Here is a 19,179-nt window from a genome sequence, read left to right as displayed (position 1 = left end):
GGGAGTGGAGCAAATGAATTACGCAGGGATCACATCAAGCTCAAAATTCACCAAAAAAAAAAAAAAAAAAAATCAGAGCACAAAAATTGTATGTGTGTGCTTTTAGGAATGAAAAGGCTTGGATTTATAAATGGGAAAAAGTATTGAAGCTAATATATTATTAAACAGTCCACAATGAAAAATGGTATGGATAACGAAAAAAAACGAATGGATAATTTTACAGCACAATTTATGCCTTGGCCATATACGTGATAGCAAATCCAGTACAGATGAACTATGAATTTCAGCAAAATAAGTCAATCACTGCTTTATGACAGGCAAAAGACCTCATTTCTCTGATTGCTCTGTTCTATCGGTTTCTTGGATCTTGTTTCTGAAAAGCGGACAGTGGCTTATTGGTTTGACCTAAATCTGTGGGCCAGAACAGTTCTGCAAGACCCCACCTACATGCATATAGGTAGCACACATCTTGGGTGAAAGAGACGGGAGTCTCTAAAAGCATAATATAAATTACAAGGGGAGAGAAAGAGAGAGAGAGAGAGAGAATGAATATGGGTCAAACAGCAGTGAGAGAAATTTAGGTCAGATAATGCTTTCATCACTAAGGGCTGAATAAGGGGTCAATATGAATTTTCATGTTCTGGGACTATTTAAGAATAGCTATTTTGGATGACAAAACATAGTTGTAGGAACATACAGTTGCTACATCTGCCAAAGCTTCTAATTTTTAAGCCTGTTAACTGCTCTTTCCAAAAGTATCTAAACTATCAAAGACTTTTCATCTGAAATGGATCAAATTATTTACTAGAATATACGACACGTGGAGGATGATATTACTAACCGTCTTTGTATTCACTGAAGTACTTTGTGGCAAGTAGATGTGTAATGTTTTTATTTGTTGAACTGAATTATACTCAACTTTATTCACAGTTCTTCGAGTTGTTGCCTGATTATGAATTTGCAATTTGTAAAATATTTTTTTCTTTCTTTTTTTTCTGAGGATGACAAAAAATTTACTGCTACCCAAGACAAATCTAACAACTATGAGACTAATACAGGCTACAAAAAGGTTAACATGAGGATCAATATAATTTTAGCCAATGCCAATATAAGTTTGCCTTTTGACAAACCTATAGGATAAAAAAGCAGTACTGTAGTAGCAGCTTTTGGAAAAACAATTGAAATAGATGAAACAAACCAAACTGCTGCCTCATGAGCAAACATATGTATACATTTTTAAATAAATGATTCCAAGATACTATCAAATAAAACTATCAATGCCCTAAAAGAAGATTTCAGTGTTATAAATTTAACAATGAACATTACTGCTATAACTATAAGCCAAAAAATACAAACATAACCTGATTTAGGGAAAAAGGGACTGTACACTAAGTCAATGGATCATTATTGTTATTATATGAACAAAACTCACATATTTTGGTATCCTACAATGACTTAAATTAGAAATTCCATGACAAAAAGCTGTGACTTCTGCTTTTGAGGTCCTGACCGTATGACAATATTTAAAACTGATTAACAGCATATCTTAAAATATGTAGGGGTGTTTGTTATGAACATATTTAATTGTGTGTACTTGCATTGCTTTAGCAGAAGAAAAAAGATATTAGTGTCTGCCCCACCCTATTGAAGACATTAATTTAATCACTCCAAAGAACTTTCTAGTTCCTAAAATTTTGAAATAATGCAATAATTTCAAGATTAACTCAGTAAATTAGGATATCAATTCAGATCTTAAACACACACTGTTCAAATAAAAGACTTATAAACAGTGCAAGTTCTATAATAATACATTAACAAGTTATTCTTTCATCATGAGTATGAGATAATCTTGTTTTAATAAAATATTCATTTATCATCAAAAATTATTTCCCACAAAATTGAACTCACTTAATAAACCAAAGTATAATTCCAAAAATTGAGCATTACTTTCTAAAGTAATGATCCTGCATAAAGAGAATACAAATCACACAATCTAGCATATCTGTCATCGTAAGTCATCACTTGGGATCATTTAAAGCTTAGTTCATGTGATTGTTAAAGTCACAGAAATATTGACTTAAAACTGTCACTAATTTATCAGAAAATAAAAACATGTAATTTTACACGATAATCTAGAAAAATATTGGATGGCTCCCTCTTCTACTCAGAGAACAGACACCAAAACTTCAGAACGCATATACCTGGCATTGTACATTAAGCCCAGCCATTCTCCTGTGACTTCCTAACACACGTTTCCTTTAACCACTGGCGCCAAGAAGTTAAAAGGTCTGCACATAGATTGTAATCAATTCAGCAGTCAAGTAGGGGAAAACAACCAAACAAAAAAAGATTGCTAACAGATTTCTGGTTGGTATAATATTTTTAGCAATGAAAACTAAACTGATCAATAATGCCACAATTTCTTGAAGCCAACATTAAAATGAAGAAATTGAGAAAAAGAAAACGAACCATAATAAGGCTAAAATGTACCACAACAATGTCCTTTGTGCTTTAACTATGAAAAGGTGAAGAAAATAGGAAAAAGAAATTAAGAAGTCTTTTTTTTAAAAAAAAAATGCTATTCACAAAATGACATAAGCATTAGCAAGTAAACATTCTTACCTTGGGCAGGATCAGGTGGACCAAACTCCAAAGAATACCGTAAAATGAAGTTATTGTTCCACACGTAAAGTTGGTTATCTCTTGGATTGTAATCCACTGCAGCAATATACTGATACTGGTTGGGGAAGGGAACATCTACATATTCTCCTCGGTTTAATCGGGTATTATAAATGTAATCAATTGCGTTCTTGCCTGTTTCACTTTCATTGTCTTGATAAACTGACCTAACCACATAGAGGACTCCACATATCATAAAAGCATTTGATGCGGCACGTTTGTCGTATACAGTCTCCCACGTTGCTTCGAATCGAAGAGTGTATGGATTCAGCTGGCTAATAACTATCATTCCATTGTTCTGTTCAGTGGCATAAATGACCCACAAGCCATTTTCATCAACTGCTAGGTCGATATCAGTCTTTCCTCCCCACCTGTATGGGGAGGTATCATGGTAGTTGGCATAGTTAATTATGGCCTCGCCACTTTTAATTCTAGTCCTCAAGTCAAATTTCACAATATTCCTCGTTCGTTCTTTGTTAAAGAAGACAGCACCATCATATACCACAAATCCAGTACCATCTACTCGATTTGGAAGTTTATACGTTGTTGTTTGGCGACTATTTTGGAAATCTTCTAAAGAAGCATATTCTATTAAAGTATCGGTACGATAGGGAGTCCAGGGCATGAAATAAATTTTATCTGCAGCCTGAAGAGGGTCCTTGCACCAAGCACCTGCCTTTTGTTCAGCTTCATATATACATGGTGAGTCCACAATTGCTTTCAAGGTCCCAGGACACACAAAAACTAACAGTTACAGAGAAAAGACAAAAATTAAACCAAGTTAAAAAATTACACAGGTAAACACGTTTCAGTGGTCACAAATCAAAAGGGAAAAATTCATATTATTAGCATTCAATTTTACCAAAATTTATACTTAATACAAATACTACCCTTATTTTCTAAAGTTAGCATAATAAGTGCATCAGGGTACAAAGTAACTGGAGTTTATGTTTATTTTCACTAGCAAAAGCCTAAGTTTAAGATCATTCGTAAGTGGTCTGACAATTTAATTTTTTGCTATGTTTTCATTTTATAATCTGTTAACCTATGTTTTAAAAGTCTGAGCTTGTGCACAACAGTATATATTTTATTTTATTCCAAACATTATACCCTTCAACCTCCTACTTCACCTATGAGCCCCCAAAAGCAAAACTATGAAATAAGGCAAATAAAACAGAAAATCCAATGTGAAGACTTATTTAGAACTTTTACATAAGTTAGACTGAAAACAAAGGTGCTTCAATTTGAGGAACATAAATATTCGGAAAATGCAATTAGGAGCACAGAAAAGTAAATACAAGAAAAGCAGTGATGAAACAATCAGGAGACCCTGTAACCATGGCATGCTATGGAGAGGGTTCTGGAAGCCAGGCAAGATGACACTTTAATTATAAGAAAATATCCAAGGGTGTCAGAAAAAGAGATAAAGGGTAAAAAAGAAACAGAGAAAGGGCAGCTCCCCCTCGCCGACTTCAAAATTTTTACCCCATCACCAGATTTAGCAGTCATACAATTTCATTGTAAACAGTTGACTTCCTTATGAGGTGGCATTTATGAGATCCTGCTGATTATTTTAATACAGGAGTGTTGTGGGGAGAGGGGAGGGAGGAGGTTAACATCCATAAGGCACATAACAGGGAGCTGGGGTTCAGACTGTATACATTATTTACCTTTTTGCTCCACTTCTATTTTAAGCATCGGAAGAAAAATAAAAAAGGTGCAAAGAAAAAAGAAAAAAGATTAAAATAAATTGACTATTAGTCTAAGACTGAATTCGTAACAGATGCTAAATACAGGAAGAATAAGAGCTGTACTACTTTGGATAAAGAGAAACACACAACAGGAAAACCTAGCAGGAGAAAGATTCTAAAGTTACATAAAAGAACATAGATCAATCATTTTAGGAGATTAAGGAGGCAATACAAATATGCTGGCATGTTGTTTCACTTAGTGTACCTGAATAAATAATGAAACTCTTCACTAATGCATGGTATACATACTCTTGCCTTTCCAAAGTCACTCAGCATTCTTACCAAGTTTTACTTTCTATATGTATGCTATAGACATAAATGCATGCATAGTTACATCATCCCCATTTATTTTATGTGAACTCAATTATTAAACTAACTTTAGATAAGCATAACAATAGAAAAATACATTTATAAAAATCACAACTTAATTTTGGAGTTTAGATCAAATTTAATTCTGATGTGGTTACATGTTTTTCATAGATATTTACTAAGAAGAAATATATAATTATGCATCCCAGTATGTTTCAATTGTTTTTCTATTATTTTCTATTCCTAGATAAATTTTAACCATTAAAAAAGCCTCCTCTTTAGGAATATATAAATATCCCCCCATCACCAGTAGAGATTTTGAAGAGTAGGGTAAGGTAATACCTTTCTTCCCCACTAAGAACTAGTATATTTACTTAGGTTTACACATATATTTTATTATAAAATTCTGATTAAATTTTCTATATTATATATCTCAAACTTGTAATACTAAGTCTATAAAAAAAGCAAGCAAAATACATACAAGGGAAAAGCAAGCACAGTAGGCAAGGAGAAAAAGGAAGAAAGAATTATGGTTAGATTATTATGACAATTCTGCCATCATAAATTTACACAGAAAGCAAGCTAGCATGCAACAACAACCATACCGAGCATTCAAAACAAATACCTTGACTCCACAGACCTTATAAAAAGTAAATGCTTTCATAAAACAAACCTGATTAGTAGAGTTATATGAGAAAAAAACAAAACAAAACTACAGTTTCAAGAAATGGATTATGCAGTTAGGAAGGGGGCTATGTAAGATCCTTGTTGGTAAACAGTATTCTAATACTTACAAACCATAAAATACTTTACATTGTATATAGGTCTGAAGTATGTTGCCTGAAATTCATAAAATGTTGAGACATCATGGTGTCTGTTTCTCCCTTTTCTGTTGTTAAAATGCATTAGGATGTGCTAATATTGCATTTCCAAAATGTACTCAGAGTAGTGCACATTTTATTAAGATCTTAGTTTGATTCATTATAAAAAATTACAATAATTCATTAAGACTAAATGTTGACCTTCTGAAACACCTACAGTAAAAAAACATCACACGGACATTTTTACCATAAGAATGGCATACAACAACTTTCCACATTAAGCTACAACTTTCCCCAGTCAACCTGGTCTATGTAACCACTTTCAGGAAACATACTTGCTCTGTAATGTGTAATTCTGACTACATCTGAAAAACAAGAAATTCAACATTACTGTCTTGAAAACAACACTTTTGTATAAACCACTAGTCCTAAAATTACTCCTCAGCGAAGAGCAATATTATACCTGCTTAGAATCAATAATGGAAGGGCGTGGTGAGAAAATGAGGATAAGAGAAATCATTAGCATTGTGACTACTCAAACTACATTTATATACAGCTGTACGCTTTTTTCCCCTAAGGAAAGGATAATTTTACTGAAATAAATTAAATGTAAAGGATGGAAATAATACATTTTAAAATGTTTATTTTAAAAAGAACTTAAAACAAGTTCAATAAAAGATGTAGAAAGTATATTTTGTTTTCCATTCATTGAAAATGGCTAAATTAGGCCAGGTGCGGTGGCTCAAGCCTGTAATCCCAGCACTTTGGGAGGCCGAGACGGGTGGATCACGAGGTCAGGAGATCGAGACCATCCTGGCTAACACGGTGAAACCCCGTCTCTACTAAAAAGTACAAAAAACTAGCCAGGCGAGGTGGCGGGCGCCTGTAGTCCCAGCTACTTGGGAGGCTGAGGCAGGAGAATGGCATGAATCCAGGAGGCAGAGCTTGCAGTGAGCTGAGATCCGGCCACTGCACTCCAGCCTGGGCGACAGAGCGAGACTCCGTCTCAAAAAAAAAAAAAAAAAAAAAAAAAAAAGAAAATGGCTAAATTTTACTATTTGATAAACTAAAATTACAATGTAGTTAGTGAACAGAATATCAAAGCCTTTATTTACATGAGATTTGATATCACATATTAAAGGAAAAGAAATATAAATTATATATTGTATATGTGTTATAATTCTGTTGAAAAGTAAGTAACACTCAAAAGTAAAGATTAAAAATATTATAAATCTTTGATAATTAATGAATCATACAAGGAATATATGGCTCTTTACAACAAAAAACATTATTATTTTTATGAAAATGCCAGACATCTGTCAAAGCAGCCAAAATTCTATCAGTAGAAGAGTACAAAAATACAATAAAATTAATATAATCAGCATTCTCTATCACATGCCAAAAATATACCACAACTTGTCTTAAGAGACTGCATGAATTAACAATACACTTACTTTTCTACAGATCAAACATACAAGTATATGAACCACCAACATGAGTGGAGGACTACATGGATATGCAAGACAAGAAATTAACCCACACTAACTACACAGCCGACATACTCTGTATGTGAAGTGACACACGATTTCACTGAATAATCTTACATGTTTATTCATTAATAATAATTTAATCAATAAGAATGGCTATTTTTCATATTAAATAAAACTTGTGGTTAATATTACAGTATTTTTACAATGATACTTTGAAATAAGAGGTACAAAAATGAAAACCAAATCCTGCCTGTAGGATGCAAAATTCTGATCTGATTACTCTCCTTTATCCTCCAAGATCTTTATGACTTCTTTCAAATATAAATATACGCAATTCCTAATAGTCTGGCAATAATGGATACCCCATATACATATACTTTTGACATGGATATTAACTGGACAAGTACAAGCATCACATATAATGCATGTGCCGTTTATAAACATACTAAAGGAACAGCATTTCTAATGTTCTCTGTTGAGCAAATTTCTTTTAAAAATTTCAGAAGTCATGAAAACTTTCTGAAATTGTTTTATAATAGGACTTAATTGGAATATATAAGATCCTGGAGGATTTACTGTGAATAGAAACTGGTATAAAGCCAAGTGGTAAAAAATACATAATAAATGTTATCTGATGGTGACAATTTTATCAACTAAGTAACGTGTAAAAGAGGTATGCAAATATTATAAAATATAAAAACACTACTAAATCAAGGAGAAAGTGAAAGTTAAAGGCTCACAATAAAAGAAAGTATAAGGGCCGGGCGCGGTGGCTCAAGCCTGTAATCCCAGCACTTTGGGAGGCCAAGACGGGTGGATCACGAGGTCAGGAGATCGAGACCATCCTGGCTAACACGGTGAAACCCCGTCTCAACTAAAAAATACAAAAAAACTAGCCCGGCGAGGTGGCGGGCGCCTGTAGTCCCAGCTACTTGGGAGGCTGAGGCAGGAGAATGGCGTAAACCCAGGAGGCGGAGCTTGCAGTGAGCTGAGATCCGGCCACTGCCCTCCAGCCTGGGCTACAGAGCAAGACTCCGTCTCAAAAAAAAATAAATAAATAAAGTATAAGGAATGAATACAATGGACAGAGGCACAAAGAAACAAAAGTTGAAGAAAATGAGAAAGAGAGGTAAGACACTGTCCTACATATGATTAGAATAACTTAAGACTCTTTGCATTATATTTTAATATTAGTTGAAACCGTGCAATTTATAGAGTGTCACTACTGTAGAGTATATAGGAATTATAATTACTTTTATTCTTTAGCAAGGATTAAAATAAAAAAACCATAGACTTATTTTTGCCTCGTGCAAACATCTAGAAAGGTAACAGCAAATTAATTACTGATTTTTTAAAATTAAAAGACAGAATCTAAAAGAAACAAATACTTCTCTGAGTATAGCTATTTGCAAGTTTAGTGCACAATGTACAATACTTCTGGAGAACTGAAAAAGTAAAATTTTGCAAGTTAGATGTTCCAGAAGATATCCACATTTTCCTTTCTTAAACAGCACAAGAAATAACTTATGAATCTGAAAATAATATTTGCTTAACACTGTTCTTGGTCTATAGACTAGGTTACAGGAACTGGCTCCAGAAAGACAATTCTTGGCAGCTCTGACTGATTCCACTGTTTGGGAATGGATGCTGTATTTCTTCTCTAATTTGAGGACAGAAATCATGCTAAATTCAAGTGAAAGTGACTTTATGGAACAAAATTTTGGTTAGGTCAAAAGAATACAATGTTCCTCTAGTGGCACAGGAGAATGATTACGTAAGCCACCAACACTACACGGGAGAAATGATATAAAGATCAGTGTACTCAGTAGGCTTCCAATCCTACAAATGGTATAGAAAATACTGAAAACATAAAAAGCATCCATTTCACAGTAACACAGGAACACAGAGCAGGGATGAAAAGATAATCTGTGTTTGGCCTTTAACTGATAACATAAAAAGCCAATTTGTCAAAACTGTGTCAGAGAAAAGATGGAGAGTGCCTTCACAGCATGTGTCAGAATGTGTTACTACCATACCGGACATAGCAGATCTATCAGAATTTGGCCCTTTGGTTTTAGAAATATTGATAGCTTGAACATATGCATCTGTCAGAATTAATGACCTAGCTTTTGAGGTTCTGTAAAGAGCAATTTCATTATTTGGCAAATCCTTTTTTATTAAAGGAGGAAAGTGTACAAAAACTGTCTCAAATCAGCAAAATTGCTGATAAACATAATTCAAATGCCTATGAACTAACGACTAAATGACATCTCTATCTTTTCTATAATTTAAAAAGCAAAGAAGACAACAATACTATCAAACTAGCTTATGAAAATCAGGTAATATTCAAACTTTAAGTTGCCTAAAATGCTAAGATTTTTAAAATTTAAAGTACAGAATACAATTTTGAAGTACGAATTCTGAGATTAGAAGGAAAACTACACAAAATTTGACTACTGGCAGAAGCCTACCTACAAACTTTTCAATTGAATTTTAAATATCTGTCTGTAGGATCTTAACAATGATGCTAAAAAATTAAAAATAGAAACATGTGCAAGGTTATGTTATATCTAACTATTTTATTAAGCATTAAGATTTCATCACTGAATCCCGTAAAGAAATGCTCCCTTAAAGACAACAGAACAAAAAGTAAAGCACTTGCCTCAGTTACTGCAATGGTAGCTTTTACTCGGCACTAAAGTTACTACAACAGCAGGTAGCCATTCAAGTAGCTCACGATTAAAACCGAAGTCAATTCCTTCTTTAGAAAACTGTGAGCCAAACCAATTTGTCAGCAACTGGTATTGGGCAAAAGTACAGATTTCTATCAGCCGTATTGAATAGCTAATTCAAGTTTGTTTTCTGGAAAAACACTAGCCTTAAAAGCCAAACACTTAAGAACACAGACAGACACTTGGCCAGCATCACACTATGGCTTCCTTCCACACTTCATGAAGCTAATTGGAGGCCCAAGTCTGTTAGTGCTCTGCATGCATAATGGTTGTGTAGGCCATAAACATATGCTTCTTTCACATGTGTAGTCTTTCAGCATCAACGAGTAATGCTGGGGAAAGTGTAAAACAATATAAACTGCATACTTACTGTAAGGGACACACTCATACTGGACTTCAAGGTATTTGTACGTTCCAGGACATGGATCAGGAAACACATCTGACCCAGTAACTACTATACACTGTGTTCGATTGTTGCACCTGAAAGACAGAATGTATCAAACTTGTGTAACATAATTTATTTGATTATTTTTACTTAAATATAACACAGAAGTTTTTCGCATTTTCTTCAAGTAACTAGAAACATGAAACAAAAATTCAAGTAATGTTAAGTTACTCTACATTATTAAATACTTTATAAGAGTTTTGTTTTCTTTATGTTGTAATACAGTGGTATGGGTCACACTAACTTTCAACTAGAAGTAAAAAAAAAAAAATGGCCAAGTTTCCTATTATTCTGTTACACATTTTAATTTTAATTTTTGACGTATTCAACATGAATTGAACAACAACAAGAATAACAACAACAACAAATATCTTACCAGGATATTAGACATCATACTTAAGAGTTAAAATTACAATTTAAAAAAATGGTCCTATAAGTACACAGAAATGTATGAGTCAAAACCTGAATTTCTCAGCAGGAAGTTTTTGACAACACAAAACAAATAAGGAGCCAGGATTTTAATTGTATCCTCGAAATCCAGTTGGTTGTGAAGTTCTTTATTGTACATACTTTCTGGAATACCAGAAACTAAGCTAGTAGTGTTCACCTCATATGCTATGGTCCACATAAATGATAAAGTGCATTTAAAGGATTTAGAAAAATGCTTTGGCACGTATGTAATGTCTAAGCATTATTGTTACTCTTTCTACTCACAGACCAATGTGCCTATATAATTAATGAGATGACTATGTACCTTGGTTCAACACCGGTACTCCCTAAAATATAACATTAGAAAGAATGTTGTACTAACATGATGCCTAGAATGTTCTAATTATTGTTATAAGGAATTATTTTCTTATTTTTGCATTGTCATTAATTCACCAAGAACATTAGAAATATGTTAGAATTTCAAATAAAATGATATGTAAGTTCTATGAATTTGTCCAAAAGTTCTTTTTATAACCTTTGCAAAGGCAAGAACTATTTCTTTTATAATTTGATTTGATTATAGCCTAATGAGTGAAATGTTTTCAGGGTTTTTATTGTATTTTCTGATAGCACATACATTAAGAAGGCAAAGCAAGCAGAACAAGAACATTATAACAACATTTATTTAACAGTTGGAATACCACATATTCTACAATGCATAAAATAACTGAACTATAAAATAGCACTATAAAGAATTTTGAAAAAGCATCCCAGTTTCTAGCACAACTAACTAAGGGCAGTAGAAGGTGAACCATGTTAAAGATGGGTAGGAACAGTCATATACTTTGGTGCCCTTTCAACTCAAAACTAGACTTTCTCTTTGAACAGCAGCAAAGCCTGAAAACTTCTACAGGATTAAATAGATAAATTTTATAATTCAAAGTATACTACAATGAACTTCAAACAAGACTTAAATATTAAATAAATTATAAGTAACTTTTATCATGATTACTTTATAATACAGGATAGCATTGTTTTTTTAGAAATATACCATATACTGTAATTTTCAAGAACATAAATAATGTAAATGGTACAGTGTCACAGTCTTCTGTAACATATGTTTTCCTGTCATTATTCTGTATTTCTCCTAATTGGGTTCACTCATCTGAAGAAATCTGCCAGTAGTTCACCACTTAGTGTAAACGAATTATTTTAACATGAATCACAGAACCTATTTCACATCCTAAAATTCAAGACAAGAGGCAGGTTTACAGTTTCTCAACAGGTCAATAACTAATGTTCCCAGGTAAGAAATGTAATTCTGATGTTTCATTTTTCTTCTTTTTTAAACTTTTGCAGCAACAAGACAGTTCACTGCTTTTTTAATTTCTTGATCTAACAGAAATCCTAATCACTAACTTGGTCCCATTAAAAACAAAAGTCCTTTCATTTCCTTCTTTGTATTTATTCATACCTACAGTGATCTTCCTTTTATCACACATCACAATTCTCAGAAATGAAGAAAGATAAACAACTGTGTGTTAGATATCCCTTTCAGATACTCCCACAGTATACATTTTATAACTACTCAACCAAACTCTGTTAGGTTTTGAATGGTATTTAAATATGATTACAGAAACCCCTCCAAATAACAGTTTCTCTTGTGAGTAAACTCTTCATTTAGTTTATCACCCTTCACTTCTCACAAAAGGCTCCTCTCATATTAACAAACTAGCAACTGGTGGGAGAGAGAGGGAGCTGTACTCAAAGTTGAAATGGACCAACAACATGAAGGGCTTTGTTATCAAGGTGAAGGAGAAAGTAACTCAAAGAATTTGGCAATTTATATATATCATTTTTCAAAAATAAAGAATACATTGAAAATTGCACAGATTTTTTCCACCAGAAGTAACTGGATGAATGAATATAACTAGTGCAGGGTTAGAGATCTTTTACTGTGTATTTCTAATATCATGGTATGTTCTGCAGGAAGTATATAAGCATTCTGGTTTCCATTACATTTTGCTTGAAAGAGGACCAACACCATAATACAAAATAACTGTCCATATTTACTCTCTTTCTGAACAACTTTGCAGTAGTCCTTTGACCAATTACAGGTTCAAATTAATGTGAAAGCAATTATGATTATTTATATCAACCACATAATTTTTATTGATTTAAATAATCACACTACGCAGAGCATTCACTTTGACAGCAAAACGTATTAATTCTACAACTGTAATCTTAAGCAAAACTGATTTAATGAAGCTCCTGCAATAAAATTATTAAAAAATTCTGGAATTCAGGGCCTCCCAAAATATAAAAAATGTTCATTAAAAATTTCATATATTTATATACACAGAGATATCAGAAGTGAAAGAAATTAATCTTGAGAAAAACGGAAAATTTAGAGCTAAAACAGTTGAGGGTCAGAAAGAAGAGAAACCCAAACTGCAAAAAGTACAAGAAAATTAGAGATTTGCATGCCAGGGTCTTGATTCATGGAAATGAATCTAAGCTTTTAGAGGCCCAAATTAGAGAAATAAAAACACAGACATTTATATTCCTTTATAAAGGATGCAAGCAGCATTAAGTTTCCAAATAGAGAGTGAGGAGACAAGAAAAACATTGGGAAATACCCAATGTGAGCTATTAATACTAAGAATAATCTAAAAATTCCTTAACAATATGCTGTTGGTAAGATTATAAAACTGTAAATTGCTATCATTTAAAAAGATCCAGAAAGAAAGCAATTACTTATCCACAGAAGCAAAGTAAATTCCCGCCAAGGGCTCAGCTTCAAGTTCTCACACCAATGAAAGCGAAAAGGTAGATTAAGCCAAGAAAGAAAAAATGTTTAGTCGTTTGTATTCTCAGTACTAGGCATAGTTCCTGGCATGACTTTCTCTCTCCTTCTCTACAGAAGAAAATTTCTTTACCAATAAAGGTATCATTGTTTAAACAATCAAAATATCAGTATATTTTGGTAATACCATGTGGGTTTATTACGTTAATAACCTACAATTTTCTTAAACTTTAAGCATAAAAAATCGGTATGAATGAGAACAAGGCAAAAGAGAAAAAATAGGGTTTAATAAGTAGACCTTTTATTACAATTTGAAGGAACTACAATTACTGTTCATCATAAAGAAACAGATACTAGAATATATTTTGAACACTACAGCTTTCAAATAACTGGTCTTATTTCATTTTATATTTATAAAGATGAACAGATGAGTTAAGATAGTGAAAGCAGTAGTTTTCAAAATATGGTCCTCATACTAACAGCACCACCATCAACTGAAAACTTGTTAGAAATACAAATTATTGGCTGGGCGCGGTGGCTCACGCCTGTAATCCCAGCACTTTGGGAGGCCAAGGTGGGTGGATCACCTGAGGTCGGGAGTTTGAGACCAACCTGACCAACATGGAGAATTCCTGTCTCTACTAAAAATACAAAAATTGGCCAGGCATGGTGGCGCATGCCTATAATCCCAGCTACTCGGGAGGCTGAGGCAGGAGAATTGCTTGAACCCACAAGGTGGAGGTTGCAGTGAGCCGAGATCGTACCATTGCACTCCAGTCTGGGCAACAAGAGTGAAATTCCATCTTAAAAAAAAAAAAAAAAGAAAAAGAAAGAAAGAAAGAAGGAAAAGAAATACAAATTATTAAGCTCCACCAAAAATTGGCAGGTTCAGAAACTCTGGAAGTGGATACCCGGCCATCTCAGATTGAACAAGTTTTGCAGGTGATTCTGATCAGTGTAACTTGTGTGAGAACCGCAGGGTTAAACCAAGATAGGTTTAGATACTTTACTAAAGAATAAATATGAATGGCAAAACATGATTTTACTCTATAAAACTTAGTAAAACAAGTGAAATAGAAAACAAGTGATGAGTACAATTTATGCAAGAAGTACATAATACAGTTTACAATGTTAATATGTTTTCTTGCTAATTCTAAGTGTAGAAATCAAGAGTTTTAGTTGCTCTAATTTTGAGCAAGCTGTCTAGTTGTTCATCAATTCCTAACATGGAGAATCGAAATAAGTACAATAGATATCTGAGTACATGTATACATCACATATGAACCAGTTTTTTTAACAGATAAGAAGTATAATGTTTTGCTAAAAATGTGCTAGCTAATGAAACACTAAAATTGGAAATAAAACTTTTGAGAATCTGTAAAAATATACTATGTTCTACAGAAGTATGTCATTAAAAATAACAGAAAGATATGACCCATTGTAATCACTGCAAATTTTTCTATATTCAACCTTTGACTTCTTAATTTATTCAAATAAATTTTAATAAAGTGGCTCAACTCAGAGAGATGCCTTAGAGAGAACTCAGAGGCATAAGCAGGCCTTGCAAATAATGTCTAAACAATTTCGGGGTCAGGAGCTATTGCTCACGCTTACAATCCCAGCATTTTGGGAGGCAGAAGCAAAGGGAGAAGGATCTCTTGAGCCCAGGAGTTCAAGACCAGCTTGGGTAACATGGCAAAACCCTATCTCTACAAAAAGCTAAAAAAATTTAGCCAGGTGTGGTGGTATGTGCCTGTAGTCCCACCTACTTGGCGGACACTGAGGTGGGAGGATTGCACCACTGAAGCATAGCCCAGTAACATAATGAGACCCTGTCTCAAAAACAAAAACAAGGATCAAAAACCATTTCCGGGATATAGTTCATGATTAAATACTAAGTAGAAAATAAACATAAAACTACATAAACACTCAGTCCCAAATTCTAAACATGTAGTCATTTTTAATATTTTTCTAGTCACATTTCCAAAATTTTCAAATTTGGCATATAAAGACAAAGATTTAATCATTATTTCACATCACTGGGTTGAAAATGCACAAAATATCACTTATATATAATTTCTGGTTGCAACTTTCTGACTCCTATTTTAAAGAACTTTCTTACTATTCTAAAGTATATAGAGTACAACACTCAACCTGAGAATTCCAAATATAACTAATATAAACCCATTAATAAAACCTTTTAATATTATTACGTTCAAATGCCAGAATAAAAGTACTATTTCTGACATTAAAATTCATAAAACATTAATAAAACCCATCAACCACAACAAAGAAAATCCAAAGTCTTGCTTTATAGGCCATAAACTAGTTTAAATGGGACAAAACACTGAATTTTGTTGGTTTTTTGGTTTTCTGAGACAAAACCTCGCTCTGTCACCCCCAGGCTGGAGTACAGTGCCACGATCTTCGTTCACTGCAACCTCTGCCTCCCGGGTTCAAGCAATTCTCCTGCCTCAGCCTCCTGAGTAGCTGGGACTACAGGCATGTGCCACCACGCCTGGCTAATTTTTGTGTGTGTGTATATGTGTGTGTGTGTGTATGTATGTGTGTATATACATATATATGTGTGTATATACATATACACATACATATATATATATAATTTTTTTTTTTTTTTAAGTAGAGACAAGATTTTATCATGTTGGGCAAGCTGGTTTCAAACTCCTGACCTCAGGTGATCCACCGCCTCGGCCTCCCAAAGTGCTGGGATTACAGGCGTGAGCCACCATGTCTGGCCCAAAATACTGAATTTTAAAACATGGTTTAAAAACTCATCCCTGTAACAGTCTTTCTACCCTATAGGTGTGGGGGTGAGGGTTTCAATGGTTCAATTCTGGAATGAAGCCAAATATGCATCTATAAAAGCTGAAGTGTAACAAATAATTTTGGAGATTAACAGTTTATTAATTTACTTCCTACCAATATATTTGCTGATTACAAAAATTAGGGTAAGTATTTAAAGTTGGTGATATTGCCCAGGCTTGTGCACAATATATATTTCAAAAAAGATTTTAAAAAACAGCTAACGCATCGCTTAACCATCCCAATTTGCAAATGGCAAGAAGGTGAAAGTATTACAAACAGTATATTTTATCTTCCAAATGTAATCAATGTTCTCAGGTCTCAATATTAACTTTTAAGGCATCCAAAGTATCTTTTGAAATTAAGATCAATGTTCTCAAAAAAATTACTGTAAAGGAGGAAAAGGCATTTTATAAAAGTGTATTATCACTAATTTACATACTAGTATATGGAAATTTCTGAAAAATATCATGCACAGATAAACCACAGTATTTTCAAGAAAGATTATCTCTTTATTTTAGAGATATACTGCCTCATTACTAATGAAATATTAATGAAAACAAACTATTAATATGTTCCCTTTCCTTACTCTTTTAAAACTCTAAGTGAAAGAGAGCACAAAGCACACATTACTTATACTCTCAGAATAAATTGTATCAAAAAACAATATAGCATACTGTTTATCTCTGTTCAAAAGCAAAATCATTTGCTAATTAGGAAGATTAGTGTTTAAAAGCAGAAGCTTTAGAATCAGAAAAAAAAGGTGTGTAAGTTCCAGCTCAGCTGCTTACTTAATTGTGAGTCCATAAGCAATGTATTAAACCTTTCAACCTTTGTTTTATCATCTGTAAAACCTAACATCTTCTTTAGAAGTTTGTTAAGGTTAAAGGAGATAGTGCAGGCAACTCTCTGCACAATACCTGGATAACGAACATCAAGAAATATAAATTACCATTACCAGCAAAAATACCAATAATAACAATATCCCCTATGTAAGATGAACAGATTTGCAAACCTTAAAGAAACAGAACATCTTTTACTCTTCCACAGTAGTCCCTGCATTGTGCATACTCTTTTCCTGTGTACAGCTTTAAAAACAGGCTGAACTATTCATGCAAATTTGTTTCCATTCCAACTCTAATCTTGAATTGTACAATGCCCAACAAATTGCTTTTACTCTTCTTTTGATTATCTTATGCTCATTATTACACTTTACCAAGTGCAAAGTATGGAGATGAGATTCCATGTGTAATCTATTGTGAGAGGTGTTTTAATCAATAGTCTTGTTCTGCTGATTAAGCAGGGGCTTCTGTTTTGGCAAGATAACATTAGTTTCTCCAGTCATGCTCCAAAAACCATTGGGAATCTTCAGCAGATCATTAGATATGCTACAATAAAGCTTTGGTGCATTTTCTTTTCTTCCTTAAATTACTTCTTCACTGTCCCATGGTTCCCCGTCACCAATGGCACTGCAGTATTATTGCAGTTCCCCTGAAACTTGCACTAGAGCTATGTCTCCAGGCCATAGGATGCCATTTTCAATTGAAGCTTCTTCTTGAAAATATAAATTAAGAAAATTTCATTATCTCCTGCCAGGGGCCATTATTCACCACAGTTCTAAGGAAGATTAAAAATGCAAAATCTACCGCCTTGAACAAATACTCCAGCATTCAACAGAAAAGCTCAGTATATCATGACAGAAACTAAAAAATTAAAGTTTGCTTAAATTTGAAATTATACAATTATTAATTAAAGAATTAGTGCAATCTTTTATTGAGTCTGCATGTTTGATGAAGATTGCTTCATCAATTTAAATATTTTAGTGGCTATTTATTTATTAAACTTCAATTACAAAATACTAGCAATGGTAAGACTTTTTTTTCCTCCCTGAGTTACTACTTTCTGTCTCAGTTAAAAGTACTAACTTTTTGGAGGTAAATCAATGTTTTCAAGGTACCAAGGTATCATGTAATGATACTCCTTTTCATAGTGCCAAGTATAAACAAAACATACACAGGAGTTCCTGGAAGAGCTTAAACCACATCCTTAGGTGAACTGTATACGCTAAACAACAGAATATCTACAGATGAATTACTGCAATATGAATTTTTACTTAGTAATTGAGGCTCAAGGAATTACATTCATTCTTCAGTCTCAATTACTAAGTAAAAATAAATTATACATTAAAAGTAAATTATATTCTGTTCAGGTACACAAGTTTAAAAAATTTAGCAACTACTAGAAAGTGGGAGTTTAAGAGAAAAGAATAAAAGAAAAAGGAAGCTGCCAACTTATAAATTCTTATTGGAGGTGATTATATGCCTAGCATGTAAGAATCTGGTGTTTTTGAAAACATTAAATAATGATTAATGATTATCTGGCTATTTCTGCTCATAAATAAACATAGTTAATAGAAAATAAACACCAGACATACAATTTTGCTTCAATCAGCAATACCTGATTCTCACAGAATTCTGTCAATTTGGATATAGCTTTGTATTATGAATGCCAATAATAAACTCTTATGAAATAGATTATCTATTTAAAAGGAAGGGGGGATAAGTACTCTTTAACTATCAATCACTTCTCTGTATACACTAGCAAATTCCAAATGACCTAGTACTCTAGCCACTGTCTTTTTTAGTCCAAATTTAGAACAAAATTTTATACACACAGCACATAACTTTAGAACATAAATTGGTAGGCACCAATGCAAATAGATTTGCTCAGGCAAAATAATCAAGTATATGGAGAGGGAATACAAAGAAATATGCTTCAAGATACAAGGTTACAATCACCCTCACAGATACAAGAGACAAACGGAGTTGAATGTTAAATCAAACCTTTACAAAAAGTTTTTTTATTTTATAATGAAATGCCATTTTATCATCTAA

General features: G+C 33.2%; 1 protein-coding gene across 35 annotated transcripts in view; it reads right to left on the bottom strand.

The window, feature by feature from the left end:
• Positions 1 to 19,179, bottom strand: part of ADGRL2 (adhesion G protein-coupled receptor L2) — a 684,472-nt gene that overhangs the window by 46,778 nt on the left and 618,515 nt on the right. For 14 of the 35 annotated variants that reach the window (XM_017962855.3, XM_021925156.2, XM_021925176.2 and 11 more), the window contains 3 exons: positions 10,153 to 10,262; positions 4,350 to 4,364; positions 2,623 to 3,423 (listed from right to left, as the gene is read on the bottom strand). In XM_017962855.3, the coding sequence (XP_017818344.1) occupies positions 2,623 to 3,423; positions 4,350 to 4,364; positions 10,153 to 10,262 (926 nt within the window). The remainder of the gene's footprint in view (positions 1 to 2,622; positions 3,424 to 4,349; positions 4,365 to 10,152; positions 10,263 to 19,179) is intronic. The other 21 variants (XM_021925297.2, XM_021925117.2, XM_021924823.2 and 18 more) reach the window with 2 other exon arrangements.

Source organism: Papio anubis, chromosome 1 (genome assembly GCF_008728515.1).
Source record: "Papio anubis isolate 15944 chromosome 1, Panubis1.0, whole genome shotgun sequence".
NCBI classification, from domain to species: Eukaryota; Metazoa; Chordata; class Mammalia; order Primates; family Cercopithecidae; genus Papio; species Papio anubis.
The sequence above is the reverse complement of the archived record's forward strand: the minus strand, read 5'-3'. Positions and strand labels throughout refer to the sequence as shown.